This window comes from Chlorella variabilis, assembly GCF_000147415.1.
Source record: "Chlorella variabilis unplaced genomic scaffold CHLNCscaffold_4, whole genome shotgun sequence".
Taxonomy (NCBI): Eukaryota; Viridiplantae; Chlorophyta; class Trebouxiophyceae; order Chlorellales; family Chlorellaceae; genus Chlorella; species Chlorella variabilis.
In genome coordinates, this window is record NW_005435084.1 from 652,341 (window position 1) to 670,072 (window position 17,732).

Below are 17,732 nucleotides of genomic sequence, written 5' to 3' on the forward strand. Positions count from 1 at the left end.
CGCCGAAGCTCAGTCCAGCGCCACGTCAGCCGACAGCCACTTGTGATCCGACAGCTCGTAGCCGTGGTTGCCCACCGCCTGCGCTGCCACCCGCAGCCGCCGCAGCAGCACCCAGTCCAGCTTGCCCTTCATCAGGCTCAGCCCAAACCACCGGTACTGAGGATTGTCGAGCGTCACGGTTGTGCAAGGGTCAAATGGATCTGCAGGCGAGGAAAGGCATGCAGCTGAGGGTGCTGCAGTGGCAGGTGCATGTCTGCAGCTGGCAGCAGCCGGAGGCGCAAAACAATGGCAGGTCTGGCAAGGAACGGCAGCAGCACAGGCAGCAGAAACGAGCCCTGACCGACCTGCAAAACCGGGGTTGACCGCGTCTCTCGCCACCGCCTCGCCCAGCCCCCAGGCCAGCAGCTGCCGGTTGATGGGTATGCCCGCCACGCCCGCTGCCTCCAGCATAGCTGTTTCTCCTCCTGATCCTGTTCCTGCCGCTGCTCCTGCTGCGTCTGCGCCTGCCGCTGCTGCTGCCACGGCCTCTGCGGCTGCTCCGGGCCCAACGGATGCGCTGGAGGCATCACTGCTGCCTGCTGTGTAGCGTGGGTCGGTAACTGGCAGCACATGGCGGTACCACACCATGGCCTCATCCAGCCCAATGCTCCTGCACAGGTGGCAGATCCGGCAGCACTGGGATGCTGGGGGTGCCTGGGTCGCGCGGCGAGCAGCGGCAAGACCCATCCTCCGTATCCACACAGAGACACATACACAGGACGCCGCCAGGCCCAAACCTGTAGCGCATAGGGTCGCAGCAGTAGTGGCGGGAGAGGCGGGCGATGCCGTGCGCCATGGTGTTGAGGTCGCCTGCAAGTGACGGCGGCGTGTTTGGCGTGGCGTGTGGTGAAACAAGGGATGTTCAATTTTCATTTTTGCCTTCCCAGCCCACCTAGGATGGCCTGGTGCTGCAGGCCTCGGTCAGCCATGCGGCGAGCGTCGGCCCAGATGTCGCTCAGCTGCGCTATGCGGGCCAGCAGGCCGCAGAACACTTCCAGGTGGGCGTTGTACACGACCAATGGGCCCTGCAGCAGCGGGTGCGCGCCAACAAGGGGTTGAGGCCGGCAGCAGGGCAGCAGAACAGGGCAGAAGAACGGAGGGGAGGGGCGGCAGCAGCCGTAGCCGCACCTGCGGCGTCGCCACCACCGCCCGCAGCACGGCGCGCTCGCCGCGCCGGGGCTCGCGCTTGGCCAGTGCGTGGGTGGGGTTGTTCCAGTCTACAGGGTGTATCCTGCAAGACACGATTTGGACAGCGATAGGTTGCGCCGCCGAAGTACTTTCGTACCGCAGCCGCCAAGCGCGCCGAGAGGGCAGCCATTCTGCAGCTTAATCCTTGAATCCTTGCTCTGCTCCTCCAAGGTTGTGTACCAGCATGGCCAGAGCTGAGGGCTTCGTCAGGGTCAGCCCCGACCGCACACGGCTCGAGCTGCCAGACGGCCGGCCCTTCTACTTTGCAGGAGCCAACTGCTACTACCTGCTGGTGAGCTTAACATGAGGGGCAGCAGGCCCCCGCTCGCCCATAGCATTGGGCCCAGAGCGGCGGAGCAGTGGCCGCTGCACCGCACCGGGACCAAACTGGCGTCAACCCGCAGCGCCCTGCCAATTCTGGCGACCCGGGCAGCTGCGCTGTGTGCCACAACCTTGGACTGCTGCAGACGCGGGCGGCAGACCCGGGTCTGCGCCACGAGTGCACCCGCGTGCTGGACGACGCGGCGGCGGCAGGGATCACCGTGCTGCGACTGTGGGCGTTTGCCGACGGGGATGAGTGGAACGCGCTGCAGGCGGGTCTGGCTGCGGCTGCGACAAGCCTGGGGCAGCGGCGGCCATGCCAGCCCCAAGCTGAGAGGAAGCAGGCCCGCCGCTGCTTAACCTTTCACGCCCACTTCCCCAACTGCAGCCCATAACCCTCCATGCCTACATCCCCAACTGCAGCCCAGCCCCGGACGGTTTGATGAGCGGGTGTTCCGAGGCCTGGACTGGCTGGTAGCGGAGGCGGCTGCCCGCGGCCTGCGCCTGCTGCCCGTGCTCACAAACTACTGGCAGGAGTATGGCGGCATGCGCTGCTACGTGCGCTGGGCGTGCGCCCAGCGCGGCCAACAGGTGCTGCTTGGGCTTTGCCGCCTGGGCGATTATGTTGGGAGCGTGCTACAGCATCGCAGGGTAGAGCCGCTTTTGCAGCGGGGGGCTGCTCCAAAAGCCCGGCCTGATCAGCGCCGCGCAGTGCCCGCTGCCCTCCCGGCTCCTCCCCCCCACCTTGTGCAGCCACCCACCGGGGAAGGCGAGGCGGCGGAGCCCTTCTATTCCGACCCCGACTGCCAGCGCATGTTCCACGCCGCGCTGCACGCCCTGGTGCACCGCACCAACAGCCTGACGGGACGCATGTACAGGCGCGGGCCGCCGCTTGAGCCTTGACCCTGGCTGCCGCCACTCCCGCAGGGCCTGATGCGCCTGGCTGGCGCCACGGCTGCCCTGCCCACCCGCCCGGCTGCCTCCACAAGCCCTCAGGCAACCTGAGGTGGCCCACCCTGGCCTTCCCTTCCCCTGCAGGGACGACCCAGCGATCCTGGGCTGGGCACTGGCCAACGAGCCGCGCTGCGCAGGGGACACCAGCTGCGCCAGGGTGGCGCTGTGGGCGCACCATGCCGCCACCTTCCTGAAAGAGCTGGACCCTCACCACCTGGTGACGCTAGTGAGGAGCCCCAGGGGTTGGCTGTGTGTGCTGGCGTGGGTGCGTGTTTTTGCAAGTGAGATTGGCAGCAGGCAGCAGCCGCACACTCGGCCCAAACACCAGCCAGCCTGGCGCCAAACGAGCAGAAAGGGTGCGCTGCCCATGCCAGCCACGGGCAACGCGGGGCAGCCCGCTGCAGGGCAGTCCCAAAAGGGACCGCCGCGCACTGCCCCCGCTCCTTCCGCAGGACTGCGAGGGCTTCCTGGGCCCCTCCACCCCCGCCGCCTGCCGTGCCAACCCCTTCGACTGCGCCGCCAGCGGCTGCGACTTTGCCTCCGACTGCGGCTCCCCAGCCATCGACTTTGCCTGCTGCCACCTGTACCCAGACCACTGGCTGCCGCGGGCAGGCGAGCAGGCACGTGGCACACCGTGCCCGCACGACGCGTCTGCCATGCACCTGCTGCCCCGGCATGGCGCATTGCGGCGCGCTGTTCCACATTCCACACAAAGGTATTGCCTGAGCTATCATGTCCTTGCAGGAGCAGCTGCGCTTTGCGCTGGGCTGGCTGGACTGCCACGTGGAGCTGAGCCGGCAGCTGGGCAAGCCGCTGGTGCTCAGCGAGTTTGGGAAGCGGCGCGGCGGGTGGCCAGGGGCCGCGGCGGCAGGCCGCGGGGACGAGCAGCGGGCGGAGTATTACCGCCAGGTGCGGGGCCCGGCAAGCCTGGCAAGGCGCTGGGAGCACTTCCTCTTGCGCAGGCCAGGAGTCCACTCAGATGCCTGCCAAGCTTTGTCAGCAACTCCCTTCCACACACTGCCCCAAGCACCACCCCCCAAGCGCACCGCCCTGCGTGCGAATGCAGGTGCTGGGCGCCGCGCTGCGCCACATGCGCGCGGGCAGCGGGCTGGCGGGCTGGGCGTTCTGGATGCTGGCGGCCCCCTCCTATCCCGATTATGATGGGTTCACTGTATACTTCAGTGGCGGGCCTGATGGGGCAGGCAGCGGCAGCAGCCGCACCGCAGGGGTGATCAAGGAGGCGGCGGCGGCGGTGGCAGCACTGAATCGCGAGGCGGCGCCTGCCGCAGCGCAGGGGGGAGGGCAAGCAGACCACCTCAGCCCGCTGCTGGGGCTGGGTGCGCCCGCGGGCCCAACAACGCCGGCAGGCAGCAGCGGCCGAAGCCAGGCTGGCGCCGGGAGCAGCGCTTGCTCGGACTGTGCATGCATGTGACGCTCCAGGCGCCCAAGCAGCCTCCATGAGGTCATGGTGCTTGAACCGCACAGCATCCAGTAAAGAGTCATCAGCAGTGAACGGGGACGAGAGAGTTGTGTGCCCCGGCCACCACTGCGCCACACCACGCCCACCACACACCGACTTGGCATCAGCGCTTGCCTGTGGGGCACCACCGCGGCTTCTTGGATGTCAAACTTTGTTAGAATGGCGTTGCCGTGCACGCCGCCGCCCTGCAACAATTCGGCACAGCAGAAATGCAACGCAACACACGCAGTGTGAGCACCGCAGTCCGAATGAAGGGAAGCCGATGAGGCGCGCATGCCGTAGCCGCCAGCTGCTCGCTGCTTCATGGCTCCCTTCCGCCATGAAGGGTCTGGCACCAGCTGGCCTCATGGCGTGTCCATGAGGCCAGCTGGTGCCAGCTCCCAGGCCTGGAGCCTGCCGACCTGCCTGTGTCCTGGCGTCCCGCAGCGGCGAGTGCAGCTCCTCAAATTCTGAAAGGAAGACGTAATTCAGCTGGAGGGCCTCGGCAATGGCCACGCCTGTGTACTGACGGGGGGTGGGGTGTTGGTGAGAAGGTGGGTGGTGGAAGGGAGGAGTTGGGAGGAGTGTGTCGTGAGTGCGTTGGCAGCAGCAGCAGGCATAGCATGGGCCCTGGCAGCGCAGCTGCAGCGGCTGGGATGGGAGAAGGGCGCACCGGTGTCGACGCTGCCGCTGCGCTCGCAGCCCACATCCACCTCCTGCAGCAGGGCAGGGCAGGGCTGGACTGAGCAGGTGCAGCGTGGTGGCTGCGGGTCAGTCCCGTCACTAACCGCCTCCTGCTCCTTCCGCCCACCTGCAGGGACAGGATGTCAGCATCGATGGCTCGCAGCTCCTCGATGATGCCAGCCAGCTGGTAGCCTCGCTCGATGTTCCACTGCAGGCAGCAGGGGATGGTGCCAGCAGGTGAGAACCACAAAGTCCCCGTCCAGGCGGGCGAGTGGGAGGCGGCGAGTGGTCGGCAGGGGGGGCACACCCATCCGGTGCACGCAACTCGCACCTGCAGCAGCTTGATGGTGCTCTTAGCCTCTGGCCGGGCCGGGCCGGCCGGCCTACAGTCCCTCCGGAACAGCTTGCCAGGCAGGGTGAGCTCCATCTCCATGGCTGCTAGTTGTGCGGTCTCCCAATGCCCCACCAATCGATGGGTATGTGCGCTCGCAGGGCAGCCTGCGCCATGGCGCGCCAGGCAAGCAGTCACCACAGCATTCTCAGCAGGCTCCGCTGAGCCGAATGCCAGGGGCGCTCGTCTCGTTCCTGAATGCAAGGCACTTCGTAGAGGGCCTCCACTGCTGTAACTCGCTCCAGGCGCTTCCTGCCGTCCAATTCTGTTGCTTTCTGCCCCTCCAGCGCAGCCCAGCAGCTCCAGCCATGGACTGGGATATGCCCGAGAGTAGTGACGACAGCGAGGAGGGCTCTCTCGGCGGCGGTGAGGCCCACCTGCCGGAAGCCGCTGTGTGCTGCGCCCTGGGGCGTCCCTGTACGCAGTGGGGTTGCCACCGAGGCATGCATGTGCCTGAACGTGCCATCGACGGGCAGTCCCTTGCCCGCCGCCGCCGCCGCCGCCAATGCCTCCGCCACCGTCACGCTTGGGGTGACCGACCCGCCTTGCCCTTGCGCAGGCTCCGTTGTCAGAGAGGGGGGTGCTGCAGCGCTGGGCATGGACGCCCAGGCTCCAGAGTTTTACGATGCAGAGGCAGACGACAAGGACGAGGCGTGGGTGCAGAAGATGCGCGGGTGGGTGCAGGGCAGGAGAGGCACACCGTGTCCCTTCCTCCGCCACTCGCTGGCTCCTCTGCCGGCCACGGTTGCACATGTCTCCAGAGCTGCTGCTGGTACTGGGCTGCTGGGCTGCAGTGGCAACCGCGCCTCCTGCTGGCCGACCATCCCCTGTGCCGCAGCTCGCACAAGTCTGATGCCCTGCTGAGCTGCCCGCTGTGCTTCACCACGCTGTGCATCGACTGCCAGCAGCACGCGGTGTACGACAACCAGTTCAGGGCCATGTTTGTGATGAACTGTAGGTGAGCCAGGCGGTCGAGCTGGCGGCTTGGCAGCGACTTGTGTGCAAGGGCACAGAGACCCGTGGCGCTGGTGCTTGCCTTTGCTGGCCCAGTCAACAAGCGAATCCCGCCTCTGCTGCCGTGCAGGGTAAATACTGGAGAGTTGGTGACGATGCCAACCCAGCCTGCCAAGCGAAGCAAGCAGCGAAAGCAGAGACAAGAGGCGGGGCAGCAGCTGGCGCAGCAGCAGCAGCAGCAACAACCAGAGCAGCAGCAGCAGCCAGGACAAGCAGCGGCGGGGGCTCAGCAGCAGCAAGAAGGGCCCGCAAGCTCACAGCCCCCGCCGTCGAGCCGGCTCAACCCGGTGTGCTGCGCTGTGTGCGAAACCGAGGTGGGACTGCGGGACGCGACTGATGGCGTCTACATTTTCATCAATGTTTTTGCCAGCAACTCGTAACACTGTGGAAACTGCACAGCGACCTGGCACCAGCCCACGCCTGCGCATGCAGTCACGGCAGCACTGCCACCACCTTACATCATGCATGGCAGCATGGCAGCGGCTGTTTGCAAGCCTTCAAGGATTAAAGAATCATCCAGCAGGCAAAAAGCTGGGCAAAATGGGCATGCCCCTCTGCACATGGCCAGGGGACTTGTGAATAAAAGGCCCACGGCTGGCATGGAGCGAAGCAGTACACGAGGGGGAGGCCCCCGGTTCAGGCGCGGGCAAGTGATGGTACACCGGAAGAATAAAATCGATCCATCGGACAGGAGAGGCTCGTTGCCGTGATTCGTTGGTGTGAGCAATACTATGGGGCCTGGCGACGGCCCACAGTGCATGTGGCTGGCCTCCACCCTATGTGGCAAACGCGAGGCACTCGGGCATGCCGGCAGTGAGCTGCGCAGCCATGTCGTCGCTGAGCATCATCAGCCCTGCAAAGGTGAAGGGAGGGTTCAGCGCAGGCAGCAGCATCTGCAGCGGCTGCCGAGCCTAGTGCTGCCACGGCTGCCAGCCGATGAACCCAAAGCAGGTGGAGGGGCTGCCGCTGACACGATGGTGCTGCAGGAGCCAGCCTCGATCCTATGCTGCCATCGGCTGCTGCCACGCAGCCCGCACCTGCAGGCGGCCCCGAGATGGCCAGGTTGGCCTGCAGCAAGCCCACGCGCACTTCCCAAGCGCCGGTGTGGGGCATCACTGTCACCAGCCGCACATCCGCATCAGGTTGCTGCAGCGGCAGCGGCACGGCACAGCGGTTGGCAACAGCGGTTGGCAAGGCGGCGAGCTGCTGGGGCAACGGGCCACGCACTGCCTCTTCAGGGTCCAAGTGCTGTGTTTGGGCATGCAGCAGAATGAGCCCAGGCCATGCATTCCGGGCGCCCACTCACCGAGGGCAGGCGGCGGAAGTAGATTGCGAGGCGCTGCTCGGGCGCGGCGCCCCATTCCCGCAGGTTCTCCGCCCACTCAATCACCGACACCGACCTTGGGAAGGTGCCCGCAATGACCTCGCAGTCGGCGTCGCTGGGCCGTGACAAGTTGCCCACATCATAGTGAAGTATTGGCAGCTCTGCGGCGGGATGAAGGGATGGGGCCCATGGCGTTGGGGCGTCGTACATGCAATGTGCGAGCCAGTACTCAAGCGCCGAGTGCGCTGGAATGCTGCCATCCCGCTGTTTCCCACCTCCAAACTCTGCGGGCTCCACCAAGCCGTGGCCGCTGTACTCGTTGGGCCGCAGGCCCTGCGGCGGCGGCGCCACCGCCAGCCCCTGGTCCTGGGCGGCGGAGCGGATAAAGGCGCGGCTGCACCGGCGGCGGCGGGGCAGCAGGGGACTTTCGGTGATCTCACAGGCAGTAGTACGATCGTCCAGGCTCCCCTCAAGCTTGCCTGAGGTCATCCTGCGCCTTACTACCACTGGCATGCTGACATGGCACTACCACAGCCGCGGCGGGCCTCCCCGAACACCCCCTCGGGCCCAGGGGCGCCACAGAGGCGGCTGAACTCACGCCCAGGTGCTCTTGCCGCCCCCAGCATCGCCCTTCAAGCAGAAGGCGTCTCCAGCTCGGAGGTCGGCTGCCATAAGCTCTGCAAGGTGCTGGGTGGCATCTATGCTGGTAGCCAGAACCGTGAACTGCCTGCCCGTGAACTGTTCCGGCAGCGCCGAGGCGTACACCCGTGCTTGAAGCCTGCCGCTGCGCCGCGAGCCAGGCCGACTGGCCGCAGGCACTGCGCGATGTGCTTTGAGCGCCTGCATGCTGGATGTTGCGAATGGTTTGACGCGGGCAATGGATCAGGCCTAATGGTGGTTGGCCCAGCACAGCGCAGCGCACGAACTGCTGCCGCCGCCGCCGCCCCCGCATCGCCAGCCGCTGTCTGCACCTCTGCTCATCGTCCTTTTCATTAAAAGCGCCAGTCCAGGCTCACAACAACAGAAGCTCAGCAACATTGTCCGCTGTGAACAGGCGCTGCCGACTTGCCGTGAGCGGGTTGTGTCACAATGCAACGGTTGCATTGCTGGGTCGCTGTCCAGCAGGGCAGATGCAGCGAGTCAACACCCATGAAACCTGTTCATTGCATGCAACTCTGAGTTGATGGGCCTGTTGTGGTCTTGCTGAACCTGCCTGTGAGGCACGATGCCCAGGGGCATGCATGGCGGAGGAAATCATCAGCAAATGTGTGTCGTGGGCAGTGTGGCCTGCACAATAGCATCTACGCATACCCATCTGCAATTTTGCTTCCTTTGCCCCAGCGCCTCAGCAACATCAGGCAGCCACTGCTCAATTGGCACAAGGCGGCGCTGCCGCTGCCGCAGTACCTTTGCACGCCACAACTCAGTCCCTCCCCGCTCCGCATCTTCTGTTGTGTGGTTGGATCGGGTCGTGGGAAGAGGCCTGGGAAGCTGCGAGTTGAGCAAGAGCCTGTTTCCCGCTCCGGGAAGCCGCCGAGAAGCGGCTCGGGGACAGTCAAGTTTTGCTCGCTATTTAGGCAGTTCGTCATCCTTTCTGGTTACCACTTGCCTCTTCTTCACTCCTCGGCACACCACACCCCTCCTCCCCTCGAGTCATCGTCGTCTGAGGATGCTCTCGGCTCTCTCTGGTGCCCTAAAGACCTTGCAGCGCGGCCTAGGAAGCCGCGAAGTGGCGCCAGAGACAGCCGATCCACCCTCCAAGGGGCGAGGCTGCCCCTTCACGGGTTCCGTCGCCGCCGCCCCTGCCAGCGGGGAGCCTTCGCTGTTGGAGCGCATTGGCGGCAGCGCAGCTCTCAAGGCGTGCGTCGACGACTTCTATGGCCGGCTGCTTCAGGAGCCGAGCCTGCAGGCGTACCTGGAGGGCGTGGACCTCGCCCGGCTGAAGGCCCACCAGTACAACTTCATGCGTATTGCCTTCACGAAGATCCCAGACGGCATGGACGTCGTGGCGGTGATCAGAAAGGTGGGTGGCAGCTGGGCACGCCCTCCGTGGGGCTGGGAGTGGGGGCCGGAGGTGCCCGCCAGGTCAATGTGTCGCACAACAGATCCCTGCCTTGGGAGATGCAAGCGCTGCTGCGCAACTCACGCGCTGCCCCTTTGCTGCTGTTTGCAACCTGCAGGCCCACGCCCGCCTCTTTGCCAAGGGCTTGTGCGAGACGCACTTCGACCTGGTGGCTGGCCACCTTGTGGCCACCATGAGGGATGCCGGGGTGGCGGAAAAGGAGATCGATGAGGCGGTGGCCATCATCGAGCCGCTGCGGGCAGTCTTCCAGCAGGCCGCGTAGCGGCAGCTGGCAGGGAGGCGGCGGCGCGCTGCTGGGTGCATGCACCCGCGCAGCTGTGCCTGCCCCCCGCGCCCGCCACCCTGCTGCAGCCACATGCGGCCCCCTGTTTTCTTCCCGTCAGGCTGGCTCGACTCAGCTCTACCCATGCCCATGATATCATTATTCCTGCCCACTCCCCCTCCCCTCTACCTCTCCCTTCTCTACTCTGCTACCCCAACTATTTGACAGCAAGCTAGTAACTAACTTCGAAGTGTAACCAGCACTGCAATGCATGGAATGCCACCAACAATGGCAAGCGCATTTCGGAACACTGTTCAGGCAGTAGACACCCCCGCCACAGCACAGCGCAGGACTGACTGACTGAGTTAGGGCTGTGCAGCAGCGGCTTCCTGATCTCCCACACGGTTTCCGGCGCGCCTGAGACCACACACATGGGGGATCGGATGCAATGGATTGTCTGAATTTGTCGCAAAACATTGAGAAATACCTCCTCAGAGAGAATGCACAGAAAGTACAACAAGGCGGGCTACATATTTCATACATGCGAGGCTGAGGCTGGCCCCGCCCCAAAGGGTACGAGCGGGGCGGTATGGACCAGGACCCCGCCGCACCGTCAGCTTCTGCTGCTATTGCCGTGGCTGTGGCACGCCCGCCTCCAGGTCTGCATACCGCTGCCGCACCTCGTCTAAATCCACAACCTGCCGCCGCGGCCGGCGCACTGCATACCAATTCAAGCGTACCAGCTGTTTAGGGAAGCGTGTGCGGTGTGTTCTGCTGCTGCTGGAGAGCGTGCCATGCCAGCTCGGGCCATGACGTCAATGAGCACAGCAAGGCAGGGTTGGCCCCTCCTCCCGCACCCTGCCAGCCCCGCAGCTCACCCGGCCGCTGCATTGTGCGCAGGCACACCCAGGCCGTGAGCAGCACAACCCTGACCAGCCACGCTCCCGCCCCCGCCGCCGCGCCGCCTTCGCCTGCACACACACGGGGCAGCAGGCCGCGCAGGCCATCCATCAACGGCTGCGCACCGCTCTGCCTACCAGCACGCCGGCAGCTGCCCTCCGTCCCCCTGTCAGCACCAGCAGCGCACCAGCAGTGGCGGCGGCAGCAGCGGTGGCAGCAGCGGCACCAAGCCACCCCTCCCTGCCTACCTTCCTGCGCCGCGGCACTGAATGAGAAGGCTCCCAGGAGGCAGACCAGCACTAGCGCCACAATGGCGACGGAGCAGAGGGTGGAGCCGCAGCAGCGTGCCTCCTCCCCCGCCTCCTCCTCCTCCTCGCCCCGCCACCCCTCGCCCTCGCCCGGCTCTCCACCGGGCGGCACCACCACGCGCGCCACAATGGCCCCAGTCTCCGGGTCCGCCAGCAGGATGATGCGGTTGTCGGCGTTGTCAGTTTGCAGCGAGGCAGCGAGCGGCGCAGGCGGCGGGCGCGGCGGCGGCGCCCGGAAGCCGCCCCGGAACGGCGCCTTGCACACCTCGCACGTGCTGTCGTGCTTCTCGTCGATCCAGCGCTGGATGCAGGCGTGGTGGGCCCACTGCAGCATGTGGGCAGTCGGGGGGCGGGGTGAGGACCGGCGGGAAGCATAGAGGGCCCGCGGCAGTCGCGAGAGGGGCAGGCGGAGCGGGGTCGGGTCGGTGCGCCGCCAATCGCGCTCTGCTCACCGCCATGCTCCCTGCGCAGCTGCACGGCGTCACCATGCCGGCCTCGTCCTCTTGCAGGCATATCCGGCAGGCGGGCTGCGACGGCGCTGCTGGTTGTGGGTCTGCTGCTGCTAGTGGGGGCGTGGCCGGCGGCCCAAGTCCAACGGCGGCGACGGGCGGTGCAGCGGTGGTGCCGTCCGCCCTGCCGCTGCACCGCTGCACTCGAGGGCTGCGGGCTGCAGGCGCCCCGACGAGCGGTTGGCGCTCCTCGTCCGCCTCTGCTCCTGGTGGAGTCATGGCCTCAGGTGCCGCGGACGGCAGTAGTAGGCTGCCCTGTGCTGCTCGCCAGAGGGCAGAGATCCGGGACAAGAGGGAGCAGGGGCGAGGGGTTTGTCGGGAGGGCTGCCCTGGTGAGAGCCCTTGGGCTGGACACAACAACCCCAACACAGGTGTGCGGCCAGTGCCCTGGCTTGGGTTTACAAACAGCGATGCCCAGTACAGGCGGCAGAAACGGATGAAGACGGCCGGAGGAAAAGGCCCAGTGGCAAGTCGCGCAAAGCGGGGCGGCGCAAGTCTTGCCGGGAACCCGCCACGCCCTCACCACATGCCCCGGCCCTGCTTGGCTGCCGCCCTGTCCTTGCGGTGGTGGTTGCCGATGGCGGCCTTGTGCTGATCCTTGAAGCGCTGGTCGCCCCGCCCGCCTCGCCCTCTTCCGCCGCCGCCGCCGCCGCCATCACGCCCGCCGCCGCCACCCCTGCCGCCGCCGCCCGGCGCGGCCCCAGCGCCACTGCCCTCGCCCGCAGCTCCGCCAGGGCCCTCCTGCCGCTGCTGCTGCTGCTGCCGCTGCTGCTGCTGCTCCTGCGCCCGCCACGGCTTGTTGCCGCCGGGGCCCAGCCCCATCACCGCCTGCGAGGCCTGCTGCGCTGCCGCCAGCACCGCGCCTGCCTCCTCCCGGCCGCTCACCTCCTGCGCCCCAGGCTTGGCATAGTTGTAAATGCGGCCATCCAGCACCCACAGCTTGCTGCCCTTGGCCTTGGGCCCACGCTGCGCCTGCTGAGGCTGCGCCCCCGCCGCCGCCTGGGCGCCGACGCCGGGCTGGGATGCGGCGGCCGCCGACTGCAGGCCCGGCGCCGCGCCGCCGCGCCGCCCCGCGGCCCCCTGCGGCTGCGCCTGCAGCGACAGGCCCTGCATGCCGCGCTGGGCGGCCGCGGCGGAGGGCCCGGGCCCGTACCCCGGCGCCAGCACCCCCGCCGCCTCCTCATCCTCCTCTATCTCCGCAGCACCGGCCGCCCCAAACTTCACCAGGTCCTCCATCGAATCATCCCACTCATCATCATACTCCCACTGCAGAGCAGACGAGAAGAAGAAAGGAAGGCCCATTGGACAAGGCAAAGTGCGGAGGAAAAGGGCGGAGGCGAAGTGAGGACAGGGGGAGTGCTCCAGAGCGTGTGCAGGCAAGCCGGGCTGCTGACGGCGGCCGCGGCGCAGGCCGGAGTCGGGGCACAGCCATAGGTGCATGCAGGCAGTGCCAGGCCGGGGCCAGGCATGCAAGCCTGCCCGCCCCAGCATCAGCGCCGCACCTGGGCCGCGTTGGCGGCGGTGACGAGGGCCTCACGGTACGAAGCGTCCCGCACATCCAGGTACCGCGCGGTCCTGTCCTCGGCACGCGGCGCCCCCGCTCTGCCCGCAGCCTCTGCCGCCGCCGCCGCAGCCGCCGACGACGACGCAGCCGCCGACACGCCTCCAGCGCCGCTGCCGCTGCCGGGCAGGGTGGCCGGGAACTCGGAGTCATAGGAGGGCGCCGCGGGCTGCTTGCCCTTGTCCGCCGCCGCCTGCCACGCGGCCAGGCCCAGCTGGGCGTCCAGCGCCGCCAGCGGCGCAGGGAGGAGGCCCTCCAGCAGCGCGTTGACCACGCGCTCGGGGCTGCCGCCCAGCTGCTGCAGGCAGGCGGCCACGAAGCCGTCGCCGTACCCTGGCAGCAGGTCCCTGACCTGCGGGGGCAGGGCAGCAGGGCAGCAGGGCAAAGCAAGCAAGCTAACACATGAGCTGGGGTGCTGCAAGGTCTCTGAGCTGTGGCACGCACGGCTTCAGCTGGTGCCCAGGAGCAGGACGCAAGCCTCTTGGGGCAGACCCTTCTCTGTGCAGCTCCACCAGGCAGCCCACAACAGACAACCTCCCCTTGCAGCCAGCACCTGAGCCCACCTGCTGGATCTGGGTCTTCAGCGCAGCCATGTCCCTTGCAGCAGGCGCCGGGCCACCGGCCGTGGCGGCGGGCGCGCTGCCGTTTGCGCCGCCGCCGAGGCGGCCGCGGCCGCCGCCTGGCAGCGGCGGTCCCGGCGCTTCCGCCAGGCTCGACACCCCCAGCAGCGCTGCCACATAGTCTGCCTGCGCGTCGTCCAGGGACAGGCTGCCGCCCAGCAGTGCGGCCTGGATGCTGCCGCCCAGCCCAAACCGCTGCGCCAGGGCGTGGCCCAAGCTGAGGCCGCCGCCGCCGCCGCCGCCGCCGCCGGCCTCCTCCTCGCGGTGGCCCAGCAGCATGAGGGCGTGCAGCAGCGCCTCGCCGCGGGCCACCGGCGAGCCGCCGGCGCCGCCCGCGGCGCTGCTGCCAGCTGCGGCGGCGCCGCTGGCGGGCGCCGCCGCCGGCTGCAGGTAGCCGTGCAGCAGCAGCAGCTGGGCCAGCCGCTCGCTGGCCAGCTCAACGTGACACGCGCGGCGCAGCAGCAGCAGCAGGTCGGGGCGGGCGCCACCGGCTGCTGCGCTGCGGGCCAGACTGTGTACCGCAGGCAGCAGCTGGTCGTGTACCGCCCCCAGCGCCTCCACCGGCTCCGGGCCCTGCTGCAGCAGCGCCGCCGCGGCGGCAGGGTGGGCGGCCACCAGGCTGGCCAGAGTGAGGCAGGTGTCTCGCAGGTAAGAGATCCCGTCTGCAGGCGGGAAGAAAGAAAGCGGGCCGGCGGGTGGCAACGGCTGGCATGAGCGGTGGAGCACCGGCAGCCAGCCCCAGCACCAGCTGCTCCGCGGTACACAAGAAGCTACCTTGCACGGCGGGGAGCCTGCCAGCCCACCCCGCCCTCCCTCCCTGCACCCACCCTGCAAGCTCCGCATCATGTCTGCTTGCTTGGTGGCCTGGCCCGCGGCCGTCAGGCACGCCTCAGCCACCTGGCCCAGGTTGTGGGCGATGATGGGCGCCGCCTGCGCCGCCTGGCTGCCCAGCTTCGGCAGCAGCGCCAGCACGCCTGCCACCACCTGCGCCGGCTGGTCGCGGCTGCCGCCGCCGCCGCTGCCGTTGCCAGGCATGGCGCCGTACAGAGCGCAGATGTCCAGCAGGCGAGGGAAGTCGAGGAGGCGGGAGAGGAGCGCGGCGCGGTCGGCTTTAAGTGGCGCCCCCCGCTCCTCCGCGCACACCCTGCGCCAGGCAGGCAGGCAGGGCACCGAGGGGACGGAGGTTAGAAGAGTGGAAGAAAGGGAGGGCATGTTGCAGCAAAGCTGGGCCGCTGCTCTCGTGATGTGGCAACAAGATGGCAATGCATGGCTCGGCTGCTCACAGGCGGTGCAGCAGCGGCAGCATGCGCTGCCAGATGGCCGCCTCGGTTGCAGACTGCTGCTGGAAGTTTTCATCAAAGGGCCGCCTGCAAGCTCGGAGGCCAAGGCAGCGCAGATCACAATTAGAGAGGAATGAGGAGTTGCGGGGGGCGGCAGGCACACCGGCGTGCACCGCCGCACCGCCTGCCCGTCAGCACATGCGTGCATTGGCGGCGCTGCTGTCACACAGCTCATTGGATCGACCAAGCGGGCTGCACGGGGGCCCCCCTGGGGCACCTGGCATACTGCAGGAAGGTGGCGACCAGCATGGCGAGGCTGGGGTCGGACTTGGCCACCGCCCATAGCTCCTCGGTGGGAGCGGTCAGCAGCCATTCGATGTCGTCCTCGATCACCGCCAGCGCCTCACCCCCCGCTCCCGCTGAGTCGCCATCGGGCAGGAACGGCAGAAAACGCTGCATGGCGAGATTGATTCTAGCAGGCAGACATCGTGGGGTGGTGCTGGACTGATGCAGAAGCAACATAGGTGTGCGCCATGTGGCCACGTCACGCCACCCGCGCAACGGCGACGCAGCCGTTCATGGTGGCCAGGCCATCATGGTGGCCTGTTGGTAACGTCTGGAGAGCCGATTCAGTGTGTCTAGTCAGACGAGTTGCATCACAAATTAATACAATGCAACGATCAGTTTGCGGCAGGAGGTGCAACTAGCAGCGCAGCAATGCCCGGAACGCTCCTTTGGCTTGTGCGGTTGTTGCTGCATGCGCTGCTTGTCGCACATGCCTACGGAACCACCACCGCCGCTGCCGCCGCCGCCGGCCTGCCGCCGGCAGACGCGTGCCCCTGCAGCCGGCCCTCGCTGTGCCAGCCGGTCACAGCCACCCACCAGCGTGAAGTGTTTGGCTTCTCTGTCAGCCAGGATACGCCGTACGAGCGGTGAGTTTTGCCCCAGGCTTGCCTCTCGCACCAACCATCGGCCAGGCGAGAGCGGTTTGAGCAGCTCCTCTGCGAGCAACCTGGTCCCCCTGCCCAAGCAGGTATGACTGGAGCCAGCTGACGACCGTGGCCTGGAACGAGGACCCCGCCCTCATGTGCGCCGCACACGCCGCCGGCGCACGGGTGGTGCTGGACGGGCGCGGCGCCGACGCGCGTGGCGTGTACGTCAACAGGACAGCGCGGGCCGCCTGGCTGGCGGAGCGGGTGCAGCACGCGCTGCGGCATCACCTGGATGGCATCAACTTCGACCTGGTGAGCCCATCTAGGACATTTTTGGAGCTGTGCTGTGGAGCTGTTGCTGCATGCTAACAGGGCGCAGCCGCGAAACGGAAGTGTTCAGCCCCCGGCTCGCCGCTCGCTGTGTGACCCGCTGCTTCCACTCCCCATGTGCCGCTTGCAGGAGGACCCCCTGCCCCCTGGTGACCCCCTGGCCGGCGAGTATGCCGCGCTGGTGGCGGAGGCGGCGGCCGCCTTCCACGCCACCATCCCCGGCTCCCAGGTGTCTGTGGATGTGCCGTGGTCGCCCTACGGCATCGACGGGCGGTACTATGACTGGAGCGGCCTGGCTGGGGCTGCCGACCTGCTGTTTGTGATGATGTACGATACCCAGTCGCAGGTGAGGGGAGAGAGAGAAAGGGTAGTGGGGAAGGTAGCGAAGGGGGGAGAGGAAGGCATCAGCTGTATAGAAGCTGTTGGTGCACCGTGCAGGAGCGCTGCATGCTGTTAGCTGTTTGGCAACAGCACTTTGGCGTTATGGGCTGACTGTGTGGCTGTCCCTCGGCCCCTCCTTGCTGAGCAGATGTGGGGCCGCTGTGTGGCAGCTGCCAACTCGCCGCTGGCGCTGGCACGGCGCGGCGTGCAGCAGTGGCTCGACCTCGGCGTGCCTGCCAACAAACTTGTGCTGGGTTTGCCTTGGTATGGCTACGTCTATCCCTGCACCAACCATGCATTTGCTGCGGGTCAAGAGCAGGAGCTGTGCCAGCTGGCACCTGTCGGTTTTGCCGGCGCCCCGTGCAGCGATGCAGCTGGGCGCCAGACCTGTTACTCTGACATTGCTGCCATGGTGCGGCGTGGCAGCAGCGAAGGCAGTAATGGCAGCAGGGCCAGCAGCGGTAGCAGCAATGGAGGCGGTGGCAGCAGGGGTCTGCTGATAGGGCAGCGGGGAGGGGCTGGGGGCCTAGAGCGGCAGGAAGCAGAGCAGGGGCAGCAGCAGCAGCAGCAGGAGGAGGTGTTGGCATGCGAGCAGCCTCGATGGGACGACGCACAGGCCGCCCCTTACGCGCGGTGCCGCCGGGCATCCGACCCGCTCACGCACTCGCACCAGGTCTGGTGCTGGTGGCATGGCAGGAGGCTGGCAGCGCTGCTTTGGGGCGGGCGTTCGGTTGCCAGACTCCCACCTGTTGTTTCTGGCTCCCGCTGCATCTGAAGGTGTGGTTTGATGACCCAGCCAGCCTGGAGCGCAAGTGTGCGCTGGCGGCGGAGCTGGGCCTGCGCGGGGTGGGCATGTGGCATCTGGACTGCCTGGATTACCGCTGCACCGACTCCACCTGCCGCCAGGGCACCGAGGCCATGTGGGCAGCACTGCGGGCGTTTACAGGCGGGGCACAGGTGCAGATAGATGATGTTGCTTGATCCCAATTTTGCAACGCTTTGGACACTTGGAAGATGGAAGATACCCCCAGGGCTGCACATGGCAAGTGCATCATGCACCTTTCCATATCAGGCTGCCGCCGCCCGCCAGGTCAGCGGCGCTTTTGAAAGAAACTTGCGCCGCCGGCGATCGCCCCTCCCAGCAGTCTGTGGCAGGTTAACGGTTCCTGGAGGGCCTCAATCAGCTGCGCAG

At 67.2% G+C, this 17,732-nt stretch overlaps 9 protein-coding genes across 9 annotated transcripts; 4 read left to right on the forward strand and 5 right to left on the reverse strand.

Annotated features, from left to right (window-relative positions):
• Positions 1-9: 9 nt before the first annotated feature.
• Positions 10-1,357, reverse strand: CHLNCDRAFT_142014 (hypothetical protein; the record flags this gene model as incomplete). Its single annotated transcript, XM_005850221.1, has 6 exons — positions 10-200; positions 345-649; positions 777-849; positions 932-1,064; positions 1,168-1,270; positions 1,317-1,357. The coding sequence occupies 6 exons, from the start codon at positions 1,355-1,357 to the stop codon at positions 10-12; spliced, it is 846 nt and encodes a 281-aa protein (XP_005850283.1).
• Positions 1,358-1,411: 54 nt separating this feature from the next.
• CHLNCDRAFT_142015 (hypothetical protein) lies at positions 1,412-3,963 on the forward strand (the record flags this gene model as incomplete). Its single annotated transcript, XM_005849970.1, has 9 exons — positions 1,412-1,519; positions 1,695-1,824; positions 1,937-2,139; positions 2,302-2,420; positions 2,587-2,728; positions 2,955-3,126; positions 3,230-3,411; positions 3,569-3,754; positions 3,943-3,963. The coding sequence occupies 9 exons, from the start codon at positions 1,412-1,414 to the stop codon at positions 3,961-3,963; spliced, it is 1,263 nt and encodes a 420-aa protein (XP_005850032.1).
• Positions 3,964-4,085: 122 nt separating this feature from the next.
• CHLNCDRAFT_142016 (hypothetical protein) lies at positions 4,086-5,078 on the reverse strand (the record flags this gene model as incomplete). Its single annotated transcript, XM_005850222.1, has 5 exons — positions 4,086-4,096; positions 4,384-4,479; positions 4,635-4,677; positions 4,773-4,853; positions 4,977-5,078. The coding sequence occupies 5 exons, from the start codon at positions 5,076-5,078 to the stop codon at positions 4,086-4,088; spliced, it is 333 nt and encodes a 110-aa protein (XP_005850284.1).
• Positions 5,079-5,633: 555 nt separating this feature from the next.
• On the forward strand, positions 5,634-6,430 carry CHLNCDRAFT_20299 (hypothetical protein; the record flags this gene model as incomplete). The annotated part of the gene is made up of 3 exons (XM_005849971.1): positions 5,634-5,710; positions 5,875-5,994; positions 6,190-6,430. The coding sequence occupies 3 exons, from the start codon at positions 5,634-5,636 to the stop codon at positions 6,428-6,430; spliced, it is 438 nt and encodes a 145-aa protein (XP_005850033.1).
• Positions 6,431-6,826: 396 nt separating this feature from the next.
• Positions 6,827-8,046, reverse strand: CHLNCDRAFT_142018 (hypothetical protein; the record flags this gene model as incomplete). Its single annotated transcript, XM_005850223.1, has 5 exons — positions 6,827-6,903; positions 7,088-7,196; positions 7,357-7,535; positions 7,650-7,768; positions 7,973-8,046. 5 exons carry the CDS (start codon positions 8,044-8,046, stop codon positions 6,827-6,829), a joined length of 558 nt encoding a protein of 185 aa, XP_005850285.1.
• Positions 8,047-9,193: 1,147 nt separating this feature from the next.
• On the forward strand, positions 9,194-9,683 carry CHLNCDRAFT_14771 (hypothetical protein; the record flags this gene model as incomplete). Its single annotated transcript, XM_005849972.1, has 2 exons — positions 9,194-9,385; positions 9,555-9,683. Coding segments are annotated over 2 exons (321 nt in total), but the record flags the coding sequence as incomplete, so codon positions are not given.
• A 662-nt stretch (positions 9,684-10,345) lies between these two features.
• Positions 10,346-11,655, reverse strand: CHLNCDRAFT_142020 (expressed protein; the record flags this gene model as incomplete). Its single annotated transcript, XM_005850224.1, has 4 exons — positions 10,346-10,437; positions 10,598-10,690; positions 10,868-11,252; positions 11,413-11,655. The coding sequence occupies 4 exons, from the start codon at positions 11,653-11,655 to the stop codon at positions 10,346-10,348; spliced, it is 813 nt and encodes a 270-aa protein (XP_005850286.1).
• Positions 11,656-11,955: 300 nt separating this feature from the next.
• Positions 11,956-15,356, reverse strand: CHLNCDRAFT_142021 (hypothetical protein; the record flags this gene model as incomplete). The annotated part of the gene is made up of 6 exons (XM_005850225.1): positions 11,956-12,702; positions 12,939-13,349; positions 13,561-14,279; positions 14,445-14,761; positions 14,901-14,984; positions 15,175-15,356. The coding sequence occupies 6 exons, from the start codon at positions 15,354-15,356 to the stop codon at positions 11,956-11,958; spliced, it is 2,460 nt and encodes an 819-aa protein (XP_005850287.1).
• Positions 15,357-15,492: 136 nt separating this feature from the next.
• CHLNCDRAFT_142022 (hypothetical protein) lies at positions 15,493-17,521 on the forward strand (the record flags this gene model as incomplete). Its single annotated transcript, XM_005849973.1, has 6 exons — positions 15,493-15,502; positions 15,727-15,829; positions 15,931-16,141; positions 16,290-16,505; positions 16,689-17,213; positions 17,318-17,521. The coding sequence occupies 6 exons, from the start codon at positions 15,493-15,495 to the stop codon at positions 17,519-17,521; spliced, it is 1,269 nt and encodes a 422-aa protein (XP_005850035.1).
• Between the last annotated feature and the right edge of the window lie 211 nt (positions 17,522-17,732).